The 25,252-nt window shown below is 41.1% G+C and overlaps 2 protein-coding genes across 5 annotated transcripts in view; one reads left to right on the top strand and one right to left on the bottom strand.

The window, feature by feature from the left end:
* ITGB2 (integrin subunit beta 2) overlaps positions 1-788 on the bottom strand; it is a 57,889-nt gene extending 57,101 nt beyond the window's left edge. The window contains exon 1 of one of the 3 annotated variants that reach the window (XM_042471235.1): positions 647-788. The gene's annotated coding sequence lies outside the window, so the exon portion shown is untranslated. Of the gene's footprint in view, positions 1-440; positions 521-614 lie in introns of those variants that run through there. The other 2 variants (XM_042471227.1, XM_042471245.1) reach the window with 2 other exon arrangements.
* Positions 789-5,935: 5,147 nt separating this feature from the next.
* Positions 5,936-25,252, top strand: part of SLX9 (SLX9 ribosome biogenesis factor) — a 48,786-nt gene continuing 29,469 nt past the window's right edge. Inside the window, exons 1-2 of one of the 2 annotated variants that reach the window (XM_042471602.1) lie at positions 5,936-6,122; positions 7,103-7,211. In XM_042471602.1, the coding sequence (XP_042327536.1) occupies positions 6,003-6,122; positions 7,103-7,211 (229 nt within the window). In that variant the 5' untranslated portion in view covers positions 5,936-6,002. The remainder of the gene's footprint in view (positions 6,123-7,102; positions 7,212-25,252) is intronic. The other variant, XM_042471593.1, reaches the window with a different exon arrangement.

Genomic DNA, 25,252 nt, shown 5'->3' with positions numbered 1-25,252 from the left:
AGACTTCTCATGCCAGTGGTGAGGAAGGGGCGTGGGAGAAAAATTACCACTTGTACCCCCAAAGCACCCATAGGGCACAAGTGGCAAGTCAAAGACTATTTCAGACATCTAGGCCTGTATTAGCCTTTAAAAAAACAAAAAGGGAGAGGTTACTTCCAGTTTAATAGGATGTTTTGGACTTAAAATAGGTTTGGATACATGTGTAAAAACAGTATTTAACAGACCAGTCCTGCTCCCTTCAAGGAACATTATCAGACATTTTACACCAGTTTTCCCAGCATGGGTGGAGGGTTTTAAAAACCAAAGTTTTGGACAAAAATGCTTCCAGGTATTTCCTTTTTTGTCTTCATTACTGTTTGGGGAAACACCTGCAAAGAGCCTCCCAAATTATAAAACCAGTCCAAACGTCCCCAAAACTTTTTAAAATGTCAAGAAATTACCAAAGTTACAGTTCAGTTTTTAAGAAAATGGGTAAAGGCCGACATGAGTTTAGAGAAGACCTGGAAAAGGCTCTTCACCACTCTGTGCGTATGTACGCCTGAACTATTTCATAGTTATAGAAACACCACTTTGCATTGGGAATCTACAGGCTACTACAGAGGCTTCAAGCTTACACCCAGAAGACACCACAAAATCTACAGTCTACCCCAGAGGTTGGCAACCCCCGGCCCGCGGGCTGGATCCAGCCCACTGAGGCGTCAGTACCAGCCCCAGCCCGGTCCTGCCGCCGATTGCCACAGGTGGTGCCGCAGTGGCGCCAGCGCCAAGGAGGGCGGGCTGCAGACAGTGCACCACCGCCGCCACCCACTGGCGGCTTCCTGTAGCCCTGCATGCGCCTGCAGGGCCACGCGCAGGGCTAAATAGGAGGAGTTTCTCCTCCTGGGGCTGGCTGGCCAATGGCCGCTGGCAGGGGGCGGGCTGTTGGAGCTCCAGCCTGCCCCCATTGGCCAGCCAGCCTCAAGAGGAGGAGCTCCTCCTCTAGTCCCCGGACGGAGGCCGTGGCTCACAGCTGCGGGGAGCGAAGGAAGGGGGCGGGGGTCCTCCTCCTCCTTCCCTCCCTTCCCGCGGCTGCCAGACAGCCGCGGGCAGGGCAGGAAGGGGGCGGAGGTCCTCCTCTTTCTTCCCGCCCTTCCTGCGGCTGCCAGACAACTGCGGGGAGGGAAGGAAGGGGGCGGGGGTCCTCCTCCAACAGGGCTCCCCCTCTCCAACAGGGCTCCAGCGGCCGCCCGTCCCTTCGACCGAAGGGAAGAGCTGAAAGGAAGGGCCTGGGACGGGTGCCCAAGCCCTTTCCTTCGGCCTCCCTCCCCTTCAGCTGAAAGGGCCCCTTGGAGCCTGTTCGGCCGAAGGAAGGGACCGAGGAGGAGAGGGCGGGCACACGCCTCCTCCTCCCCGCTGGGCTTCGGCAGCCCTGAGGTGTCCTTTCGAGGACACCTCAGGCCTGGGGAAGCCCCAAGGAAAGGAGCAAGGGCAGCCAGCCTCCTCCTCCTCCTCCTTCCTGCGGGGCTTCGGCAGACCTGAGGTGTCCTTCAGAGGACACCTCAGGCCTGGCAAAGCCCCGAGGAAAGGAGCAGGGGCCGCGTGCCTGTTGCTCCTGCCCCTCACGGGATGGGGCACACATGGCTCAGCAAGACTACATGCAAAAAGGGTTATGGAATTATTATTGATCATAAACTGAACATGAGCCAGTAGTGTGATGCTGCAGCAAAAAAGTGAACATCTGCATTAATAGAAGCAGAGGGGACTCAACAGACAGGTGGCTAAAAGCTGCCAGTCTTTGCTCCTGGTTGGTGCTGCAGCAGCCGCATTCTGCAGCACCAACCCACTCCCTAAAACGAAGCTGCTCTAGGCAGCTTCTTTAAAGGGGCGTCATAGATGTGCTTGCATGCCATGATGATGCCTCTTTTGCAGAGTGCCATTTGGGCGCTCTGACACCTGTGCATCATCATGTCAAACCCCGTATGGACGGGCGCACACCAAGAAGGCACATGGGCGCCAATAGTAGGGCTTGCAGCATGTAAACGCTGAGCCTTACCTAGCCCTACTTTTGGGCCCAGGCTGGTGCAAAGCCCTCATCTGTACCAGCCCATAGTTTCCAAGTTGAGAGAAGTAATAGTTCTAGTATATTCTGTGCTAGTCAGCCTGTATTACCTGTGATATAAGCATTGCACTGGCTACCAATTTGTTTCTAAGTATATGACAGAGTGATCATGATTACCTTTAAAGCACCAAACAGATCCAAGATAATTTATGGACCATCTGTTCCTCTACTAGCATGTTTTAAAATCTGATGAAGAGATCTTTCATTATGTTCCAGCTATAGTGGAAGCAAAACTGGTGTAGACAAAAGAGCCCTCAGTGACTGGATATTAATTGTGCAATTCTTTGTACTGGGAGGACAGCTTGACTTCCTCTTTGATAAAGTTCGCTTATTTTGGCAGACACTTGATTTCAGCAATTTACCTGTTTTGCTATCTATCTTGCAGCATCTGCCTGTTTTTATTATATTTCCACTGCTCTGGAATTTTATTGTTTTTTTATTAAGACAATTTAAATCAGTACATGGTTTAAACTGATGGTAGCCTCCTTGACAAATGTATAAGCACCAGAATGGTAAAACACAAGGATTTTAAAGTTCAAATAAAGTACACCTAATTTTATTTTATTTTTTAAGCATTATACTATGGCTCTGGAGTTCAGGGTTCAGATCCCCAGTCAACCATGGAAATCCACTTGGTGACTTTTGGAAAGTCAAACTCTCTCAGTCTCAGAGGAAGGCAAAGGAAAAAAAAACCCTGAACAAATTGGGAAACAACTTGAAGGCTCACAACAACAAAAGCACCTAAACACACACTGGCAACAACAGATCTCACTGGAGAGACAGAGACTTAGGATCCAGATGCCAATTCCTTCCCCTTGTTTTGTCTGGCAGTACTATGATAGGATCTCATTATGGCATCCACACTCTTAAGAGGCCTCTATATGAGGCAATCTTATATGTGGTAACTTCCTCAGTGCTGCACAGCATACTATATAGGACAAAAAGACTAGTCACAATGCACAATAAATAACTCACATATCTTCCTGCAGAAATTAGATTAGGAAGAGCAAGGGGACACTTCAGTGCCTCAGGATGTTTGGCTGGAATGCTCTTGGTGGCATATCCTGTTGTTACATTCTGTTACACCATCATATGTGTTTTTATGGCTAAATGCACAATGGGTGCCCATTTGTGCAATGACATCTCCCCAGCACAACCAACATTTTCGATGTTGGAGGTTAACTAGTGGCCAGAACATTGCAGGGGGTGCCTAGGCAGCATCTGATTGTGATTCCAGAACTGGGAGAAGATTTAATCTTCCTGGATGTCCTGGGAGTACAATTTTCTCTCAGTTCTGTAATTAATTACAGCTAGATGCTGTCCACCATTCCCTAGCCACTCACTAGCTCTTGCTCTGCTGCCACAACAAATGACATTTCCCAGAATTCCATAGTATTGAGCCATTGCAGTTAAAGTAGTGTCAAAGTGGATTACTTCTGCAGTGTGGATACAGCAAGAGTGTTACAGCTAGATTTTAAAATAGTTTTATGGCTGATTAGGATACATTTTAAAACACTAATAATATTATATATTTGAATTAATTTTGTGGGGTTTTTTACCATTCAAAAATCAGGCATGTTTTAGGCTGCAGGGTCAAAGAATACCTATTTAGCTAAGCCTGAGCAAAAATAGCTAGATTTATCTGAGTAAAACATTCATAAAATTATGTGCTCTTAATTTTAGGGAGTGGAGTAAACGAGAGAAAACAAGAGAGAAAATAAACCAGCATTTAAAGAGGTAGTTCTGACCCAACAGCTGTAGATTTTTCTTTATCAAATTTTCCTCCTCATGTATAAGACTTTTCTTTGAGGAACAAAAGTTCTTTTCACATCTGTGCCAAAATTTATTCCAAATCCATAGGTATCAGAAACATAATAAGAAATAATGATGACCAACACAGTCCTCACCTATGTCTCACTTCTGAGCCGTGCCTTTCGTTTTTATTGTGCTTGTATATGGAGACGGGTATCTGTGTGACAATGAAAGTATGAAACATTGTGTCTCTAGGATCAAAGACAGGAACTTGAAGTCAATGTGGCTATCTTGAAACTGGTAAAACTAGTTTGTCACTGCCTTATTGTTTGATCTCTAGAAAAGAAGCTCCCTGTTCCTCTCCTTTAAACAATTTTTGTCACCCTAATGATAACGTTTAATTCAATGCTTTAATTTAAACTTTCAGATGTGTGCTTCTGCATGGGGAGATTTTGTTATTAAGCTCTTCCTTGCTTTCAGTAGAACATGGAAGGAGAATCAATTCATTACAGAAGAAAAGGGGCCACAGTTTTTCCAGGGTCCCTAGATTGTGACCTCCTCCTGACTCGACTAAGACCTTCTGACTCCACTAAGCCTTCTTCGGGGTGCACTTCCAATGACATCACATCTTTCCCATCCTTTGTTTTCCTCAGTCCTCACTCCAGCACCAGCGACTGTGACCCAGTTTAGTTGGACCAATAAAAGTATCCATGTTTGGGTGTTATTGGATTTGCTATATGGCCAACAAGGCTATCCCTGGATGTTTCTTTGGATTTCAAGATACCGCATTTTAGCCATCACAGGGGATTCTTATGGAGAGCCAGTGCACTGGGACCTTGCCATCTGAGGCTTCTGCCTCCAACAAAGATATAGCCATTTTTTTCTAATATTGGGACTGATTGGCATGCTTTGCCTCTACACCATCTAAAGTTTTCCTGATGCAAAACATGAAGACTTCTTGAGAAATTCGGTGTTCTCTACCTAAACAAGAGCCTGTGGCTTAACAAAGGGAGGAGACATGCTGGATTCCATGGAAACATCTTCTTTGACTTGGAAATGGACACTAAATTTCCTTGAATTTGAAAATCTCCCAGTGACCACATGGCTAATAAATAAATAAATAAATAACTCTCCCTGCCATCTGAACTAAGACCAGAAATAGAAAATGCAGGCCTATGACTAACATCTTCATTTTTCTTTCTCCTGTTTGCCTGATGAAGAAGAATCCAGCATGGCTTTGAAACCTTGCAACATGTAATTGCACATTTTGGTTGGCCCCATATAGGTATCATGGTTTAAATGTTATTATTGGAACTGTGACCCACTAGATCAGTGGTGCCCAAACAGTGCCCTTGAAGAGGTTTTGGACTTCATCTCCCAGAAACCTCAGCCATGTTGGCCAATAGTCTGGCATTCTGGGAGCTGATGTCCAAATTCCCTTAAAGAGCACACTTTGGGGACCACTGTTGCACTACTATTGTGGATTTCTTTTCCTTACAGAGAACCAGGAGTCATGTTTGAAAAGGAAATTTAGTTTATTTAGCTGGAGCATTGTTCCCAGTAGGAAATTCATCCAAATTACTGGGAACCCCAAATTCAAAGCGAATCCAGTTTTTATAGCATTTTGAACAAAGAGAACTAGAAATCACATTTCATTGGTTACACTGAATTAAACATTCAATTATTGGATGTTCAAATATTACACCTAACATACATCTCTATCCCTCATGGGGTACCCATCAATCAAACCCTTATCTATATGTTTTGAGCAGTGATGTCCAAACTCTGGCCCTCCAGGTTTTTGGACTTCAGCTCCCAGAATCCCAGACCATAGTGCTCTGGCTACCTCCTCCTGTTGCATTCTGGGGTTTGTAGTTCAGTGAGACCTAAGAGCTTTCTGCTGAGGATTCTAAAGGCCCCTCCTTAAAATACAAGTCCCAGAATGCAACAGGAGGCAGTCAAAGTGGAATAGCAGCACTATAAGCGTGTACAGTACTGCTATATATACTGTCCCTAGGCAGGGCGGAACCATTCTCTCCAAGGACCAGTGTTTCCGAGGGGAAGCCTTTATTCGACACGCACGGGGTGCGCTCTCTTATTGTGTCCCCCATCCTCCCTAGCTGTTTCTCCCTCTCTCTTCCTCTGGGCCGGCATGGTGGGCAAAGTGCGAAGGAGGCCGCGGCTGCACCAAGCAGCGCCTCGGCAGGGTTGGGCAAGCGAAGGGGAGCACTTAGCGAACGCTTTCCCCTCCTTTGTTCCCCCCGCGAAGCAGGTAGAACGGTCCATGGGGTTTCTAATTCCCAGCAAAATAGCCTATTAAATAATATTGCTCTTTACAAACAGAGAAAGCCTGACTGTTATATATGTAAGTCTGCTTATAAGTCCACCATGGCAATATCTGGTACACCTTTTAATTTTAACTATTACCAGTTAGTAATTAAAGCCCTCAGTTAAAGATATTGTAATGGTAGACACCATAGAAAATAAGGTTGCTTCCCACTTCTAAGATATCAGTACCAGATTTATTTTCCATGGATAGGAAAGGACTAGAGGTTTTAAGTCTTTGTAACATTCGTAGACTACAGAGCATTGCCACTTCTGTAAACATGCTCTGTGTACCACACTGGCTCTCTAATAAGTAATAAAGAATAAGTTTTGCCTTCCTTATTTTGGAACAAGCTGGGTAGGTTAATAAGTAAGAGAGCCAACATGTTTGTTCTAAAACATGTTTTGTACTTTATAGTGTAAGAATATATAAGTGTGAAGGGGAGAGAGGCAGGAGAGCTCCAACAGGCCTACCTGGAAGAAGCAGAGCCCTCCCTTCAGCCACCATCTTGAAGGGGAGAGAGGCAGGCTAGCTCCACCAGGCCTGCCTGGAAGAAGCAGAGTCCTCCCTCCGGTCCATCTGCCTTGGTCCAAGTCTCAGAGGGAGAGAAGAATGCTGGACCTGATCCCCTCCCCCCCCCCTTACCATTCCCTTCTCCTTTTGTGTCGTGTCTTTTAGATTGTAAGCCTGGAGGCAGGGAACTGTCTGGTTAAAAAATAATAAATGTAAGCCGCCCTGAGAGCCATTAGGGCTGAAGGGCGGGATATAAATACCTAAATAAATAAATAAATAAATACTCTGGGTTGGAGCCAAATGTGTTCTTTATCAGAGCAAGTGAACTTATAGATCCAGTTCGACCCTTGGAACCAAATTGGGCTTATGATAAAGGAATTAGTTGCCTCACGTTGTTTTTTTATGTCTTTCAGGGCCAAGTTATTTTGACCTCAAACATCTTTGCTGGAGTGAAAATAGATCCAAACTCTCTGGTGAGAAAGTTAGACACAAATTCAAGAAGCATTGTTTCAACTGTGAAAGGTAAGAACTGAGGAATCTGTGAGACAAGTACATGTTGGAATGGATGGGAATGTGAGAACTGACGTGCTGTGTTTCCCTAGCATCTAGAATAATTTCAGATTTGCTCTATGCATGAGAATGTAGTGATATTTTCCAGAGAAAGAGACATTGCTTGTCCTCAGCTGTTGAATATAAGGCTATCAGAAGCAAATAGGTTGGTCAACCCCAGTTTGAAGGGCACTTGCTGATGCGGGTGTAAAGATAATGGTGCATACTTTCATCTTTGGTGAAAGTATCCAGATATAGCAAAATTTTGGTCTGATGTCTTCTCTCAAATCAGTAAGATCATAGGCCAGACATTTCCTATCTCACAAGCAACTGTTCTTCTATTTCTTTTTTCTGAAGGAATATCAACATTTGTTGCACAAATATCTTACTACCTTACTTTTCTTGGCAGCAAGATCAGAAATTGTCTTGGTACACTTGGGGGATTATGATCAGTTTTTTGGTTGAATATCGTTTTTATATTTTGAACAACACAAGTAAAAGTGTGAAGTAAGTCGAAGGCTTTCATGGCCAGAATCCATAGTTTTTTGTGGTTTTTTCGGGCTATGTGGCCATGTTCTAGAAGAGCTTATTCCTGACGTTTTGCCAGCATCTGTGGCTGGCATCTTCAGAGAAGCAGAAGTGTCTAAAAGCTATGAGGTAACTTTTATGATACCAGGCTTCCATACTTTGGCTTTGTCAATAATAACTCTGATACAATAATAATTCCAAATTACAAAGACAGATGTATGGAACAATGTTTTCTCTATCCCTGACTGGAAAATGCTTGACGCTGACAAACTTAATATGTAATGTTTCTTAATGAATTGGCTGTTTTAATATTTGTTTCAATAAAATGTGGGGTTTTTAAATAAAATGTCAGGCAAATAGTACCTTAACCCAGGCTATATATACTTAACACAAATACTATTCCCTTCTCTTCCCTGTTGTATGCCAAGTTGAGAATATCTTTAATGGAGGTTGTATCATAGGCATAAGTAGATTTAGTTAGCTGTGTGGTACCATTTTGTGTGCTTTGTTGCTGTTCTTGTGTGCCTTCAAGTTGTTTCTGACTTATGATAGCCCTAAGGTGAACCTATAATGGGGTTTTCTTGCCAATTTGTACAAAGAAGGTTTGCCCTTGCCTTCCCCTGAGGCTGAGAGCATGTGACTTGCCCAGGGTCACCCACTGGATTTCATGGTCAAGCAGGGAATAAAACCATGGTCTCCAGAGTTGTAGTCCAGCATTTAAACCACTATGCCAGGCTGACTGTTTTTGTGTGTTTTAGTCTGGACTCTTAGGACACATGCATCATTAAAACAGCATATCTCCAAAGTGGCCCAAAGCAGCTTTGTGTTGGCCTGTTTGTATGGGGCCTTAGTTTGTATGGGCCGTTAGTAATTATGGCTTGTAAAAGGAGCACTGTAGACATTGAATGTTAAGGAACCTTAATTTATTTGTTTATTTATTTAATACAGCAGCTTTCTGACAAAAATAGCACTCAAAGTAAACAACAGTAAGAACAGTCAATTAAAAATATGATTAAAGCATTTTTTTAAATAAATGAAAATGAACTAACAGCACCCAACCGATGAAACTCCACTAAGAAGCAATCCAGTCAAAGGCCTCTCTGAACAAAAGGTCTTATTCTGCTGGTGAAAAGACAACAGAGGCATGTTCGTTTCCCTTAGCAGGGATTTCTATAGCTTGCAAGTAGCCACTGAGAATGTTGTACATAATGTGTAAAGCAGGTGGGCAAAGTGGGGGCCCATGGGGTGCATGCGGTACCTGGGGTGTGTGTGTCAAATTTTGCCCCAAAGTGCTCTCTGGCAGTGTGGAGGGTATTTCCACCACCATCAGAAGCCTCTTCGGTCCCCAGGTATGAAAAAAAAAGTGTATATTTTTTCCTCAGAAAAACCTTCTTGCTCCAAAATTGCCCTCTAGGCCATATGGGAGGCATTTCTATCATGTTTTTGGGGCATGTGACCAATTTGGGTGTGAGACTCTGGAAATACTCTGACCAAAGATCCACAAGAAACTTCAGATGATACAGAAAATTTATTGACAGAACTGGAACAAAGTATTCTCGCCACGTCTTTGCCAAAACTGAGAGTTTCAAATGGAATCAGAACCTTAAAATTCCCTCCAACCCCTCCCCTTGAGTTGGTTCCCAGCTTTTCTGCCTTTGAAGTAGCATCCCTTTCTTTGATCTGTAGGAAGTAAGGAGGGGGGGGGGTTTGACCATTTGGTTCCTGGCTCTTCTATCCGGCAGAGATCTAAAGCTGTATACCGGGTTGGTTTCAGATTCCTGATAACCCCTCATAAATTACATACTGCCATGCCCTACGTGACCAACCAGCTTGTCCCCCATGGCAGCATCCCCCCACTTTTCCAAACGTTGCTATATGTCTACCTATCTCTCTCTCTCTCTCTCTCTCTCTCTCTGTCTCTCTGTCTGTCTCTCTGTCTGTCTGTCTATCTATCTATCTATCTATCTATCTATCTATCTATCTATCTATCTATCTATCTATCTGTCTATCTGTCTACCTCTCTATCTCTCTATCTGTCTATCTACCTATCTATCTATCTATCTATCTATCTATCCATCCATCTATCTCTTCATCTATCTATCTATGTACTCATCTATCTATCCATCTATTCATCCATCTATCTATCCATCTGTTTATCCATCTATCTATCTATCCATCTATCTATCTAGTAAAATACACCCTGAATGCTTAACTACTTATCCATCTATCTATCCATCTATTTATCCATCTATCTATCTGGCAGAAGACACCCTGAATGCCCAAATGAAGGTGGATTCTGACATTGGGCTCAGTGAAGCTTTTTGTGAAACTGGAAATGACTTTCACTCATTTCCTTTTGTTAAAAGAAAGCCTCACTGGGGTCAAAAATGGCCCAGGAAGCCCCCAAAAGAAGGTGAAAATACCCCCATTCTTGTAAATGAAGGGCTGGGGAATCTGGGACCTTCAGATGTTGTTGCTACCCAAGGTGATAGTCCATGGACCGGTGCCATTCCCTGAGCTGTTAGCTGCTGGCCCCTGGCAAGTATCCAGGACAGATAGGAACAATTGTACCCAGTGCACCCACCTATGGTGCTGGTCCCCACATTAGATAGCTTAAGAAGCTTTGCTCTAACTTATTCTAGTCCTAGGGAGCATGGTCTGTATTTATGGGTGATAGGAGTTGTAGTCTTGCAATATCTTGGTCCCTCTGGTAGCTTCTACCACAGTGGAATAAGATATCTTTATCATTTGACAATTATTATTACTGTATACAGTATTTATTACTATCCTGCTTTCCTCCCAAGACTAGGACCCAAAGCAGCTTACAGTCTAAAAACACAGTACAATTAGAAGCCTACAAAGCTGACAATTAAAATGGTATGAAACTATTAAAATATTTTAAAAGATCATTCGTTTAAAAATGGAAGACAAATTTAAAAACAATTCTAGGGGCACAAAGCAAATTTAGAGATCTAGAGAACCCAGAGCAAGACTGGGGTTAGTTCAAGTAACTCACTTTCACAACAGAATACACAGACTAGAAATTCAAAACAATAATCACATGTGTGCAGATTCATAGTTGTCAATCGATTGTATGATCTGATCCTTCCAGCCAGGGCCACTGACAGCTTTTCTATGATGCATTTTGAGTAAAAGGGAGGAGCTGGTGGGCATGAAACACAAACTGAGAATGTACTTTATAGAGATCCGGGGAACATTTTCAGTTGGCACTAGCTGCAAGACCTAAGGAAACCATGAACTAGTACATCTACCAGACACCAGAGCTATTAAAGCAACTTTGCCATTACAGATAAACCACAGGAAAAAAATCTCATTTAGGATGAAAAGTTTTAATACACAGAACTGCCACAGTCCCTAAAGAGCAGTCATAACATGCAGGTTAGCCCTAAAGTTTCTCTGGTGTCCAATAGAGGTGTGCTACTTTTTAAAGGAATCTCAGAAAAGGTGTGAGTTGGTGAGAATTAATGATTTCTCATTTCTCAAAAGTGTGGATATTAGAATCAATTGGATTATCTTCTGTTAATTTTGTGCCAGTGTTTGTGGTCCAGGTTTCCACATTTTTTTTTTGTCATGGCACCTGTGCTGCTGCGTTCTGGCAGCTATGAAAAGCCCCAGCCTTTCTCCCTTGGAGTTACGGAGAGGAGCAAGGATCATCCCAGCAGTTCTCCCCTTTTCCAGCTCTAAAGCTGAGAAGAAAGCTAGAGGTTGGTTGACAAGAACTGTTTATATTCATGTATAAGTCTAGAAATTTAGGTCAAAAAATTGATCACAAAAACCTAAGTTGACTTATCCATGGGTCAATGTAAGTATTCTATCTTAACTCTTATTTAAAAGAAGAAACCATTGCCTTGTGAAAGGGAAAAGTATAATCTGTCCTGGAAGCACCGATCCCCTCTTCTCTCTCATCCATCCAGCTTTAAGAGTGAGCACAAAGAGTTATGGCTGCTGGAATTTTGTACATTCTCTGACATGTTTTCCTTTGCTTCATCCTTTAGATCCTTTGCCACATGCCCCTAAATTTTACCCTCGACTTATGCATGGGTCTTATCAAAATCCATAATTTTGGCCCCAAAACCTCCCCTTGATTTATACATGAAGTTGACCTATAGTTGAGTATATGTAGTATACAGCCCAGAGATCAGCATGCATAGCATTTTTCAGCCTTACTAATGAAACAGTGCTGTACCAGTGGATTAAACTGATCTTTAAAGGGGGAAAAACCCTCTAGACTAGCAATTCAATATGAAAAGTTTTATGCTCACAAAGCACAGACCCAACTTTAAAGGGAGAAAGGGCCAGAAACTGTGTTCCCTATTAAACATTTGAACTTTCAAGGGCATCAGTATTTCAACACTATGCCAGTGCATAATTAAGATTAAAGGATACTTAAATATCTATTCTCATGAGCTCCTTGATTAATCAGAGTTGTAGCACTTGGTGCAATGCATAATTAAGTTCTGCTCTGTGTCTGGGGACCCTCAACACATGCTCAAATACCATCCGTTAAATACTCTCTGTATCCAAAAGGATTCAGAATGTTTGGGAGAGGAGGGGAGAGACAACATCTCCCCAAAACTTGTTATCCTATTGTTATTGTTACAGTAATGTGTTATGTGTGGTCTTCCTACTTTATTGTGTTTTGTAGTATCCTGGATTTCTAGCATTCTTAGTTTTTAGAAACATAACAAGTGACATTTTTAGCCACTTTTCAACTATAAGGTAATTTTAAAAAGCCAGTCATAACTATAATGGTAACTAACTACCCTTGGGGACCGTTTGGAACTACTGTGCATACTCATGTATAACTCTAGAAATATAGGTAAAAAAACTGAGTCGACTTATCTGTCGATCAAAGTAAGTACTGTATTTTAATTCTTATTTAAAAGAAGGAACCATCTCCTGGTGAAAAGCAAGAGTATGATATGTGAAGCACCAACCCCCTCTACTCTCTCATCCATCCAGTCTTAAGAGTAAGCACAAAGAGTTATGTCTGCTGGAATTTTGTAAATTCTTTGACATTGTTTTGCTTTGCTTCATCCTTTAGTGGCCCCCAAACTGTGCCCTTTAAGAGATTTTGGACATCAGCTCCCAGAAGCCTCAGCCATGATGGTCAATAGTCTGAGATTCTGAGAGCTGAAGTCTAAAATCCCTTAAAGACCACTGCTTTAGAACCTTTGCTATGTGCCCCTAAATTTTACCCTCAACTTATCCAAAAGTCACAGCAAAATCTATAATTTTGGACCCCAAACCTGCCCTCGACTTATACATGAGGTCGACCTATAGTCGAGTATATACAATATAACTACTCATTTTGTAAAGGTAACTTCATGAACTCTACCCAGGCCACAGGCATTTCCTCCTTGAGCCTTCCTGTCTAAGTTCCCTTGTATGACCACTCCCTTCCGCTCCACAACTCTTCCTGTCGCAAGGTTCAGTGTGAAGTTGTTTTTTCCCCTTGCAGGCCTGCTCTCACAGAAGGCTTATCATGCCTTTTCTCAGTGGCTGACATTCTCTAACACTGTAGAAACTTAGGTGTTACTTCACACAAAGCAGCCTATTCTCGGTCTGTTGTTGATAGTGATCGCTTTGCCTTATAAACTAAATATCATACAGGTAAATTTTCTGACTTAGTGCTGTATATTCTCTTTCTGTCTTTGGCAATTAACAACAACAGAGTAGCAGGCATGAATTTAAAATGATTTGACCATCTGTGGGAATTAAAACATAGTTTGTAATTTCCACAGATGACAGAATTATTTTAAACTCGTGTCTCTTAGTTGCCAGCAGTACAGCACTTATTTTTTCTTGTTGGTGCTGTTGGGAATGAACATGTTTTTTGCTTGTGCTTCCTTATGGCAGTCTACTTTTGTCATATTCTGCCCGTCGATCTGGTCTGTTCTCACTCCCATTGCTTACTTAATCTGGTGTGGCGACAGGCTGCTACCACATCATGGGGCTGCCACTGTTGCCTTGCTTCATCACCACCGTTCCCTTTGCTGGCACCTGCTGTGGTCCATAAGGGTGGATATAGGGTGCCTGGAAAGGCACCCCTTTCCAACATAAAAGGTTGTGACTGGGTCCTGCAAGGAGAACGGCAGTGGCATGTAATGGGGTGCCCAGCAGTCTGAACTACTGCTTGTCACAGCAGGGTTTCTAGGAACTGCGTTGAATTGGGCTAAGGGCCATTGGGCCATATCTTCCAAAATGGTGTCCAGTCTGCCTGTCCTGTTTTGGTGCTGTTGGCCTGCATCATCTAAACAGGATAACACCAGGCTGCTAGAGGGGGGGGGGGAGCAAGATGGGCCTTTTGTCCCATGCATACAGCCCCTACCTTGATGTGTGCTTTGTTGGCAGTTGCAGAAATTGAAAGTGTAAATACACAGGTTGGATCCAGACTGAGACATAAACAATTGGCCTGATAAAGCATGAACTTTTTTCGACACTTTTCTCACAAGAGTAAACTTTAAAATACTAAAAGGGTAACAGAAGAGCTGGAGAAATGACGTCTTTAGTACTACAGTTGTTCCTCCCTGTTCGCGGACTTGGGATATGTGGTCTTGATTGCTCACCAGACAGCAAGCAGGGAGGGAACAAAATGGTGTGTGCATCTGCATGGGAGCATGCAGCTATTGAAATAAATGGGACCCCACTATCAGCAATTTTTCTGATTTGCGTGGGTGGTGGTGGTGGTGGTCCAGAACAGATCCCCTGAGAATCGGAAGGGATGACTGTATTGCCTTAAAAGCTGTCAAATTACATTTTAGTGTTCATTTTTTGATGAGTTAGTCATAGAATTGTAGTGTTGGAAGGGGTCCTTCCTTCAGTGCAGGAATCCACAACTAAAGAATTCCTGAGAGCAGGGTCACTTAACCTCTGCTTAAAAACCTCCAAAGAAGGAGAGTCCTCCATCTTTCTGAAGTATTATTTTCCTCTGCTGAATGGCTTTTATTGCCATTCTTTGGTATGAATCCAGATATAGGCATGTGCAACAGAACTGGCTTAAGCTGATTCTCCCCCTCTTCGCCCCCCAGCAGTTCCTTCAAGCCTTGCCCATTCTTACTACAGTGTTGGGGGACCTTTCCAAATGAAGCAGGCTGTGATTTAAGGCAGTACTACTCAAAATAGTGGCCTACAGCGTGGTTGAAGTAGTAGAGGTCTCTGGCATGTGGTGGGGGACTGCAGATCCACCATATCAAATACCATATATACTGGACTATAAATTGACCTCATGTACTGTATAAGTTGAGGGCAAGTTTTGGGGCCAGAATTATGGATTTTGCTATGACCTGTGGATATGCTGAGGGTAAAACATCGGGGCATACAGCAAAGGATCTAAAGGATGAAGCAAAGTAAAACAATGTCAAAGACATTGTGTTTACTCTTAAGACTGGATGGATGAGAGAGTATAGGGGCTCAGATTATACCCTTGCTTTTCACCAGAGGGTGTTTCCTTCTTTTAAATAAGAGTTAAGATATAATACTTACATTGACCCATGCATATGTTGACTCATTTTTGACCTAAATTTCTAGACTTATACATGAGTATATACAGTAGCTTCAGAGCATTGATTTATGGGAAATTGGGCCAACTCTTCCACCAGAACTGTACTCACAGGAAGCTGCTCCCCATATGTGTTTGCCCTCAGTTCCCACATAGGCTTATTCTATCTGCAGGATTCCCAGACCCTTCATATTGTAAAGTACTTTCCCTGCTGTTTAGTCTTTTTATGGTATTTCATTTTTTTAAAAAACAGACATTTTGAATTGAATTGTGAATTCTTAAAATAGGGATGTTTTAAAAACCAGCAATCATTTTGCTCATTAATAAAAGTCTCAAATTGTAAGCGGTTTTTAGCTTTCTTTTATCATCCTGATTCTTTCAGTGAAAAGAATTATTGGAATGCTTTTTTCTGGTTAGTCACGTTTGTCGTCTCTGCAGCTACTTTGCTTTCTGTCAGCAGATGGCAATCTACCCCCAATGCCCAGAAGCACTACAATATAAATAGGTCTGCAAAAGGCTCAAGTTGTTTGAGGCTATGGGGAAGTCATCTTGGAAGGAAGGGTTTAATGTTAGCTGTTTACCTGCTCATCCTAAAAATAATACCTTTCATGATAGTTTCTCTTGTTAGTCTCACACTTGGTGATGCAAAAACGGGGAAGACAGATACAAAAGAGAGGCTGTATTCTGAAATAGTTGAGCTCCATAAAGTTTTAACATGAATTCATGTTAAAACTGCACAGTACTTTATGGAGCTCAGCTATTTCAGAATACAGCCTCTTTTGTATCTGTCTTCATGGTATCTTAAATTCTAAACTGTTAATGCAGTAGTAAGGTATGTGCAGTGGGCTATGCAAGGCTGATTAATAATGTATTGTATATTAAAGCAATTGTGAAATATTAAGCTGCCAAGTTTTCCAGTTTTGGTAGTAAGGCTACTTTCTAACTTGGGGTCAATATTTTTACAGAATGAGAATCTTCTGTATTCTGTTTTCCAAAGGGCATATACATCCTTTGATACTTTAGAGGTGTGTGATTGACTGTTCCAACTTTGACAGACCTCTTGTTATCTTTAACTATGGGGTGGCTCTGGTCTGTGTGAGAAAAAAGTGTGTTCTTTAGTGTGAGTATTCTTGGATAGACAGAGGTTGGGATGGTAAATTGTTGCATCTCACTGTCTTTGGGTCATACATTTTTCTCCATTTGGTAAAGTCAGCCTGAATAATAGGTACCTTGAATCCAGGCATGGAATCTAATAATAACCTGTATCAGTTTTGCCACTCTCTCTCTGATGTAGAGTGAACAAAATCTTGACAATTTTTTCAGTGCTATATATTCTTTGGGGAAAATACTACTGTTTTATAACATTAACTTGTAAACATATTAATCAGTACAATGCTGTCAAATCTGTTTCCTAGTAATTTCAAAAAGAGCTTTGGAGTCTAATATACTGCTCCTTGGGCATGAGGAAATTATCGTACTTTTAAAGGGTGTAATGCCGTGTTTCTTTTCTCTTGCTGGGGTGCTTCAGGATTTTGTGTGTGTTTGCTGACCATGTGATGCTTCACTGACATCATATATGTTGATTTAACATTAGTTGTGTTACCCCTCCTTCCCAACCCTGTGTGGGTGCATTGATAATTTTCACCAGGTGAGTTGTTGTTGAGTTTGTGTCTTCAAGTCATTTCTGACTTATGGTGACCCGAAGGCGGAACCTATCATGGGGTTTTCTTGGCACATTTTTTTCAGAGCAGTTTGCCATTGCCATCCTTTGAGTGTGACTTGTCCAAAGTCACCTAGTCAGTTTCCATGGCCCAGCAAGGATTTGAATCCTGATCTCCAGAGTTGTAGTTCTATGCTCAAACCACTACACCATGATAGCTCTCTACCAGATGAATTACCCATGTATATATCTTAACTTTTGTCAGAGTTGTATCCACCCCTACTTACTTATTTTGTGGTCCAAATTTAGCTGCTTCTGGCTCTGGTGGAAGCATAATAATTTGGAATAATTATGTGCATGTTTATAATTTTTGAAGAGTATTTGACTAGATTTATGCTTGGCTCATGCCATCCTTTTCCATTCTTTTGTTCTCATATTTTGCTAGTATTTATATTACAGGCTTTCAGTAGGGATCTGTTTTGTTTAAGTACCGTTTACTGTAGTTGTATAAATCATAGTAAACGTGAATGTTAGAAGTTTTCCATGGCAAATCTTACAAGCTGGTTTATATTACTTAAAAGGAGCAAAGCTGTGAATTATTTCCTGGAAGCAAACATTCTTTATTATTTTAATAATTCTATTAATGTTTGTTATTAAATTATTAAATGTACTTTTTGAAAAGCACTTCATCAGTATTATTACTGTTTTCATTTTTATGCCACCTTTCTTGCAGAAAAGGTCCCAAGGTCCTTTATAAGATAAAATCACTTTAAAAACCTTATTAATTAAAAAAAAAAACCAGGGTGACAAACGCCGCCGCCGCCGCGGAGTAACGAACTTCCCGCTGCTCATGTATTGTCTTTTTTTTAAAAAAGAAACTTTATATTGCTCTCTTACAGAAATATATATATTTTGTCTGTAATGTCCTTTAATGTCTCAATAAAACTGGATCCAGCCATATATGTTACAATAAATTGCCACTGTTGAAATTGGAAAAAAAATAGAAACACAGAATTCACTATCCTGAAGTTCAGTAATAGCTACCTCAATTGATATTTTTAAAAGAAAATTAGACAAATTAATGAAATGATAATGATAATAAACTTTATTTCTTAAAAGACAGGGATGTCAATGGCTACTATTCATGATATCTGCATATTACGTGTCACTACTAGTTGCTGGGGAACATGAGCAAGAACATGCTTTTGCACTCATTTCCTGCTTGTGGGTTTCCCAAGAGGCATTTAGTAGGCCACTGTGGAACCAGAATGCTGGAATGAAAGAGTGTTTGGTCTGATCCAATTTGGCTATTCTTATGTTCTGTTGAACTATGTGCTTAAATACTTTCCATTTGAAGTATAATTTGTTTTAAATTAACAACAACAAGGGCTTCTCTTATTACTGGGCTAATTGTTGCTTCAGCACATGCCAGTTTTACTTGCCCAAGTAAAATCCACAATCAAGCAAAAAACAAAAAACAAACCCCAGTTATTATAATCTTGTTAAAAAGTATCAAATTAACATAAAAACATACAGAAGTTAAAACAACTAAAACACATACCCCATATAAAAGCCACAAAAACAAAATATGTCAGAACATAATACAATAAAGCACAATAAAAATCTAGAAAATCACCAAAGTGTTATAAAAAACAGAGCAAAGAAACCAGCATAATGGCTTAAAATGTCTCCATCTATAGGTTTTAACCTGGTATTGATATAATCAATGTTAGTTCATGTGCTGGTGCTATATGTATCCCAAGATGCTGGGCATTTAGAGATGGAAATTTTGTATTACAAACCCAACATAGTTTGGTTTTGAATAAGATCCTTTTTCACAGTGTGTCTAACAATGAAGGATAAATCCAGGGGACGTTTCAGTGACTCCTGGTTTATTTCTTATATTTATGAATCACTCCTTCATAAGCACTCCTGAAGAAGGATATTGCCTGAAATGCATTGAACTGCAATTTTCGCCACCTTTTCCCTCAACTTCTGGTCTTTTCCCTCATCATTATTTTCCTTTTTGGAGGGTTATCCTTTTCATAATTTTGGTGGGGGGGGGGGCTGTCATAGAGAAGGCCTGATTTTTACACAGTGAGTCATCCCTGGCAAAAGAACTTGCGGACAATAAAGTATATAGAGAAGTCTAATGTTTTTGTCCCTTCAGGAGAGATTTCAAGTGTTGGGATCCAAAACAATTTAGGGCTTTACTAGCTGAGTGCCAATACCTTGAACTTAGGCTCAGAAGTGGCTAGTCAGCATACCCTCCTAATATTTCACAGATAAATGCAGAATGCAGGAGGACAAAAAACATCAGATGGCAAGATGGCAAAAATGGGAGAAGGATCACACAAACTAGGAGAGGCTGCTGAGTTGAATGCAAACTAGTTGTTTGCAGCAACTGAAGTAAGTTGACAACAATGAAGGAAGAAAGTGGGAGGAGCAGAGAGAAATGGCATTTTAAAAACAACTGAAAAAGTGGAACGATAGCACATTAATCAGGAGGACTGTCCCTGCCAAATCAGAGCAGATGGAGAGTATAGGCCACTATTGTCACTCTTAAAGAACCAGAGTGATGCACTCTTCTCTTAAAACTATGCAGCTTCTGACTCATCTTCAAGGGTAGTTTAATATGCGGTGTATTACAGTGAGCCCACAAATAAATTGGCTAGCGATCCAAGGATTGGAGCTCCCGCAAATCTCCCTGCCCCATCTTAGCCCATGTTGAAGGTTATGAAACAGGAGTGCTGCAGTACATTATTGTTCATTGGCTGTTCTGCAGTGTACATCAATACATGCTGGTGCATTGTATGATGTGCATCAGTGTGTGATGAACATTTTTGGTTGTGCAGTGTCACAGTTCTATAATGAGGTGGCATAGCACAACAGAGCCATAACACCATGAGCATAAAGTTACGGTACATCTCTTTGATGCAGGATGTTGGCTATCTTTTTCATAAGGAGGAAAGTTATGCTTCCCAAGGGCCAAACTGAATTTATCTCCACAGGGACACTATCAGAAATGTAAAGTTCAACATGTATATGAGTGACCCAAAGTGGGTGAAGCAGGATTGCCATAACTGTCTTCCCTATGAGGATTTCCCCCAAGGTCTGATTTCAACAATCCATTCACCAGCACCATAGCTTGAGAACATGGTGGTTGCGACAACATATTGAGAACACTACTTCATTGCCACCCCTGCTACAAAATAGGCTTGATAATCTGTTTTTCATTGTTCCTGATCATAGTAATTATTAAACGTGTGTTGCAGCAGTCAACTTGCATGACCTGCAGTTCCTTGGGGAACTGGGAGGACATTTTGAGGATGGGGTAATAAGTAATCACAGGAGAAAATTACATTTTCTTTCTTACCATTCCACCGTGAGACCATAGGTTTGTCAGAAGTACTAGCCATGCAACAGGAGCCTCCCAAGATCATTCAGGAATCTTTTGGAGTCCATAATTCTACAGGTGCAAGTCATCTTACTTGGGCCCACCACCCTGGCAGAGGGGACTGGCCAACACTGATCTAAACCTCAGCACAGACAGAAAATCATATGGTGGTTTATTCATTTTTAAATGTATGTCTGACATAATGCCATGAAGGACACTTTAGAGGCTAATTTTGTAATGTTCAGGAGAATGCTTTTTTATTCTTCACTGTGTTAAGAATGTGATCCTCATATAAATATCACACATACACATATATACACACATATACACATAAGGATTTAACAGAGAATGTTTGAGTTAGCATGTTTGAAAAGCAAATATAAAACTTGGCTTTCATCATCAGAAATGTTTAAATGACATAGTTTTCAAACATTTCCCCCTTCATCCAATTTCATTTACTGAACACATGTTGATTTTGTTTTTGAAATAAATATCCTTGGCTTCTTGGCAGTGAAATTTTGTGCCCTTGTTTCTTAGGCCTCTGCTAGAAATTTGAGCCTCCAGTATAGGGTTGCCATAAACCCGGGACAAAATGTAGGACAAAATCTAGACCAAACTGTAGGACAACTGCAGGACAAAATTCAGCCCAAAATGTAGGACATTTAAGGTCCTCGGTTTTTCTGGATTTTGTTCCACTTTTTGTCCCGAGTGGACAATTATGGCAACCCTACTCCAGTACAAAAAAGTGGAGGAATTGAGCAATAAACTCCAAACATTTGATTTCAAAATATGAACTCAAAGATTGGGTAGTGAGTTCTCACAATGGACTTCCTTCAGCTGTCTCTGGTACTGCTTTTTGTGTGGTCAGTATTAGCAATGCATCTCCATGATGTGCTGCTGGATAAGAAGATGTACAGAGTGATTCAAAAAGAATGGTGCAAAACCAAATAAGAACAGATTTACTTTTGCACCACTCTTTTTGAATCACATGGTATTTCAGAACAGGATTGCAATCTACCAAATGCTGCAATATTCCTCTTCCTCATACACATTCAACCATCATGCACTCATGACCTCTAGTTCCTTTGGGATATAATTAAATAGAGAGGAGTAATCCTAATACCAGCTAAACTACCTGCAAAGAGGGCAAGAGGTCTGGAAGCCATCCTCTATGAGGAGTATCTTAGAGAGCTGGGTATTTTTAGCCTGGAGAACAGAAGGGTAAGAGGAAACATGATAGCATGTTTATTTTATTTTTTTAAAAATACTTTTTTATTCAGAAAATACTGTTATTCTGTACGTATATGCCTCCGTTTTCACAGGGCATCCATTCCAGACCCCCCCCCCCGGTGCAAAAATGCAGCCTCACCAATATTCAAGTCCCATAGGCTTGAAGGGGGCGCATGTCCGCAAGCGTGCATGAGGCGTGCGTTACAAGGGCACACCCCATTGAAAATAATGGAGGTCAGTACTGTATTGAATATTGAAGACTGCGTACCTCAAGTCCGCAAGAAAGGAGGGGTGAGTGTATAATCAAAATACACTCAGTACAGTACAGGTAATAATAAAAAGACAAAAAATGCTCAATTTGTAACTTACATCATTTTACAGAATTATTTCCACTTAAATTTATACAGTGTAATCTAAAAGTTATTTTAGATTATTTAATGTTACGTATTGGATGTTTTTATACTGTAAGCCGCTCTGATTGCCTTATGGTAGAAGAGCAGGATATAAATAAAAGTATTTATTTATTTATTTATTTAGATTATTAAACTATTATCAAAATCCTACTTCCTACCTTGCTTTTGCTGAATGTTAAGTCCAGTTTTTATTTTCCTAATACTCTTCGTTATTCTCCATTTCTTACTCCAAAAGCAAAGGGTGGGGGGGGGGGCTTATTTATTCTGTTTTTAATCATAGATAATTATCAACTTCATCTAAATAAAACTTCCATCAGCCTCTTTTGTTATTTATCCATTTGGCTATATTTCTTTATCTCACAATCTTCAGCTCTGGTCTGGAATCTTTTTCTCTAGTTATTCATATATAGGGGAAAAATAACCTGTTGATACGCTCATTTAAACAATATTGTCAAGACCTGTCCACTTTCTTTTCCACTCAGGCTCTATCCGCCCTGCATAAATAATCCAGTTTGACACCACTTTAACCACAGTGGCTCAATTCTGTGGCATCCTGGGAACTGTGGTTTGTTGTGGTAGCAGAGCTGTCTGACAGAGAAGGCTAAATGTCTCACAAAAATACAGTTTTTCAAATTTCATAGCATTGAGTCATGGCAGTTAAGATGGTGTCGAACTGGATTATCTCTGTAATGTGGATGCAACCTAAATTAATACTCGATGCCAATCCTTTTTTTTTAAATCTTAGGTTTATCATGGATCAAAAAGAACACACTGTCAGGAAGTGTGGTGGAGTCTCCTATGGAAGTTTTATGACATAGGCTGGATGACCATCTGTGAGAGTGTTTTGATTGTGTATTCCTGCATGGCAGGGAGTTGGATGGGATGATCCTTTTCTAGCTCTAAAGTTCTGTAATATTATGTCTTGTAGCATGGCACTGGTAAATTGCTTCCCATTTCATTAACAACCTGATAACCTGTTAGCACATCTGGCTTGGAAAGTGCTGAAGAGTAGCCAGCATCTGTTCAACTAATATCTCTATAAAAATGCTAAATGTGTAAACAGATGAACTCCTTCATTACAATATCAGTTTGGATGTGCAGAGATTAACATTTATCCTCTTTTATGTAGTGGCTATGACTTCATGTAGTGACTGTGACTAAGCAGATAATCAGATAAGAGAAGCCAGTCTGTTCAACAGTGTCTGTGTGATTCAGAGAAATATGTTGGTTTGTGCTTTTCATTCCATGGCACTTTGTAACCCAGAAGCCTCTCCGGTTCCCTGACACAACAGCTGCAGATTGCTGGATTAACTGTTGACGTATAGTTGTGCAATAGATTAGTGCTTTGCTACACTCCTCCCCTTTCTGTACTATCTGTTGGAAAGATTGAAAAACCAAGGGCAAGCTCTGAAATGTAATTGTCTCCCTCCCTTTCCTTCTTTTTTAGTGCATGGAATGTATAGGATAATCAAAATGATAATAATGAAGTAACCTCTTTTTTACAAAATTATTTCTAGTTCCAAGAATAACATCTTGCCTTTTCATGCAGTAAGGATGAACAGTACTTGCTGTAGATAAGACTGATAAAAAGACATTCTGCTGGGGAACCATTGACAGATGTCTTCAAGGGACGTACACAAACAATGTGTATGTGTTGGTGTGTGTGTGTCCTTTCAAGCCACCTCTGCTTATGACAACCCCATAATATCACAGGCAAGGAATACAGAGGGGTTTTTGCCACTTCCTTCCCCTAAAATATAGCCTACAGAACCTGGAATTCACTGGTGGTCTCCCATCCACGTACTAACTGGGGCTAGCCCTGCTTGGCTTCCAAGATCAGATGGGATTTGGTGCATTTAGGATATTTAGGCCGCACACACAGTAGGTGACACTATAGATTTGAACTCACAGAGGGAATGGTATTCTCACGTTGAAGTTAACCAGATCTTTCTGATTTTTTTGTTCACTTTATTTGCTTTGAATTGGAATTGTTCATTTATGACTCCAAACCAAATTGTCTGGATGCCATGACTGCCCCTTTTCCATGGAGGAAATGTATGTAGTAGATGGTAATGAGTTTAATTGAATGGGGGAGTGGAGACTTGGAAACGATTTCCTATGGCCTAGGGAGCTGGGTATGTTTAGCCAGGAGAAGAAGAGGTTAAGAGTTGACATGTTAGCCATGTTTAAATACTTGAAATAATGTCATGTTGAAGAAGGAGCAAACTTGTTTTCTGCTGCTCCAAAAACTAGGACACGGAGTACAATTGATCCTACATATTGGTGGGCTAGCCATCTGGGCATTGGAGCAGCCGCAAATGACCCCACCCCATTATCCTCAATGGTGGCATGTGTATGCGGCCATGCACATGTTGCACGTCCATAGATGATAATGGAATTTGAAGTTCCACTATGTTTGATATCGGTGGGAGTGGAGGCAGAACAGAAACCCTGTGGATACAGAGGGTCAACTGTAATAGATTCAAGCTACAGGAAAAGATATTCTACCTAAGCATTAGGAAGAATTTTCTGACTAAGTTCTGTTCGCAAGTGGAATACCTGCCTTGGAGAGTGATGGATTCTTCTCCATTGGAGGTTTTAAAATAAGGTCTGGATAGCCGTCTGTCAGAAGTGCTATGACTGTATATTCCTGTATGGTAGGGGGTTGGAGTCAGTGGCCCTTGAGGTCTCTTCCAACTCTGTGACTCTATGGTAGTAGATGCCTATACCAAAGACATTTAAATGTTATTCCTGTCAGCTGTCTTGGTTCCAATTTAAGAGTGACATATAAAATAAAGTAAATAAATACTTCCCCACTTCATGGAAGATATTTTTACAAACAACTGTAGGCTTTAAAATGGATAGGAACCATATGGCCCTCTAGATGCCATTGGGCTACAGTTTTCAGTGTGGCCTGTGCTGGCTACAGCTGCTATTTGTTGTCCAACCTCATTTGTTCCCTCCATTCATTATTCTAGAAAAATGTTGGATTGTTTGTATTAAGTCTGCAGTACGAAGTCATTGTGCCATGGGCTGCATGATTTCCACTTGAGATACATGAGGGCCTTGTCTCTTTTGTGGTTGAAACTGTAAAAGCAGCTGCTTTCTGGATGGAGGCAGTCTTGGGATGACACCTGAAGCCTAATCTAGTGTGTGTGTGTGTGTGTGTGTGTGTGTGTGTGTGTGTGTGGTGTATATGTGTGTGCATGCATGCTCATTTCTGCCAGAGAGAAGGAAATAAGTCAAGGAGAGCCTTGCCTGCTT

Source organism: Sceloporus undulatus, chromosome 1 (genome assembly GCF_019175285.1).
Source record: "Sceloporus undulatus isolate JIND9_A2432 ecotype Alabama chromosome 1, SceUnd_v1.1, whole genome shotgun sequence".
In the NCBI taxonomy this organism is placed as follows: domain Eukaryota; kingdom Metazoa; phylum Chordata; class Lepidosauria; order Squamata; family Phrynosomatidae; genus Sceloporus; species Sceloporus undulatus.
The sequence above is the reverse complement of the archived record's forward strand: the minus strand, read 5'-3'. Positions and strand labels throughout refer to the sequence as shown.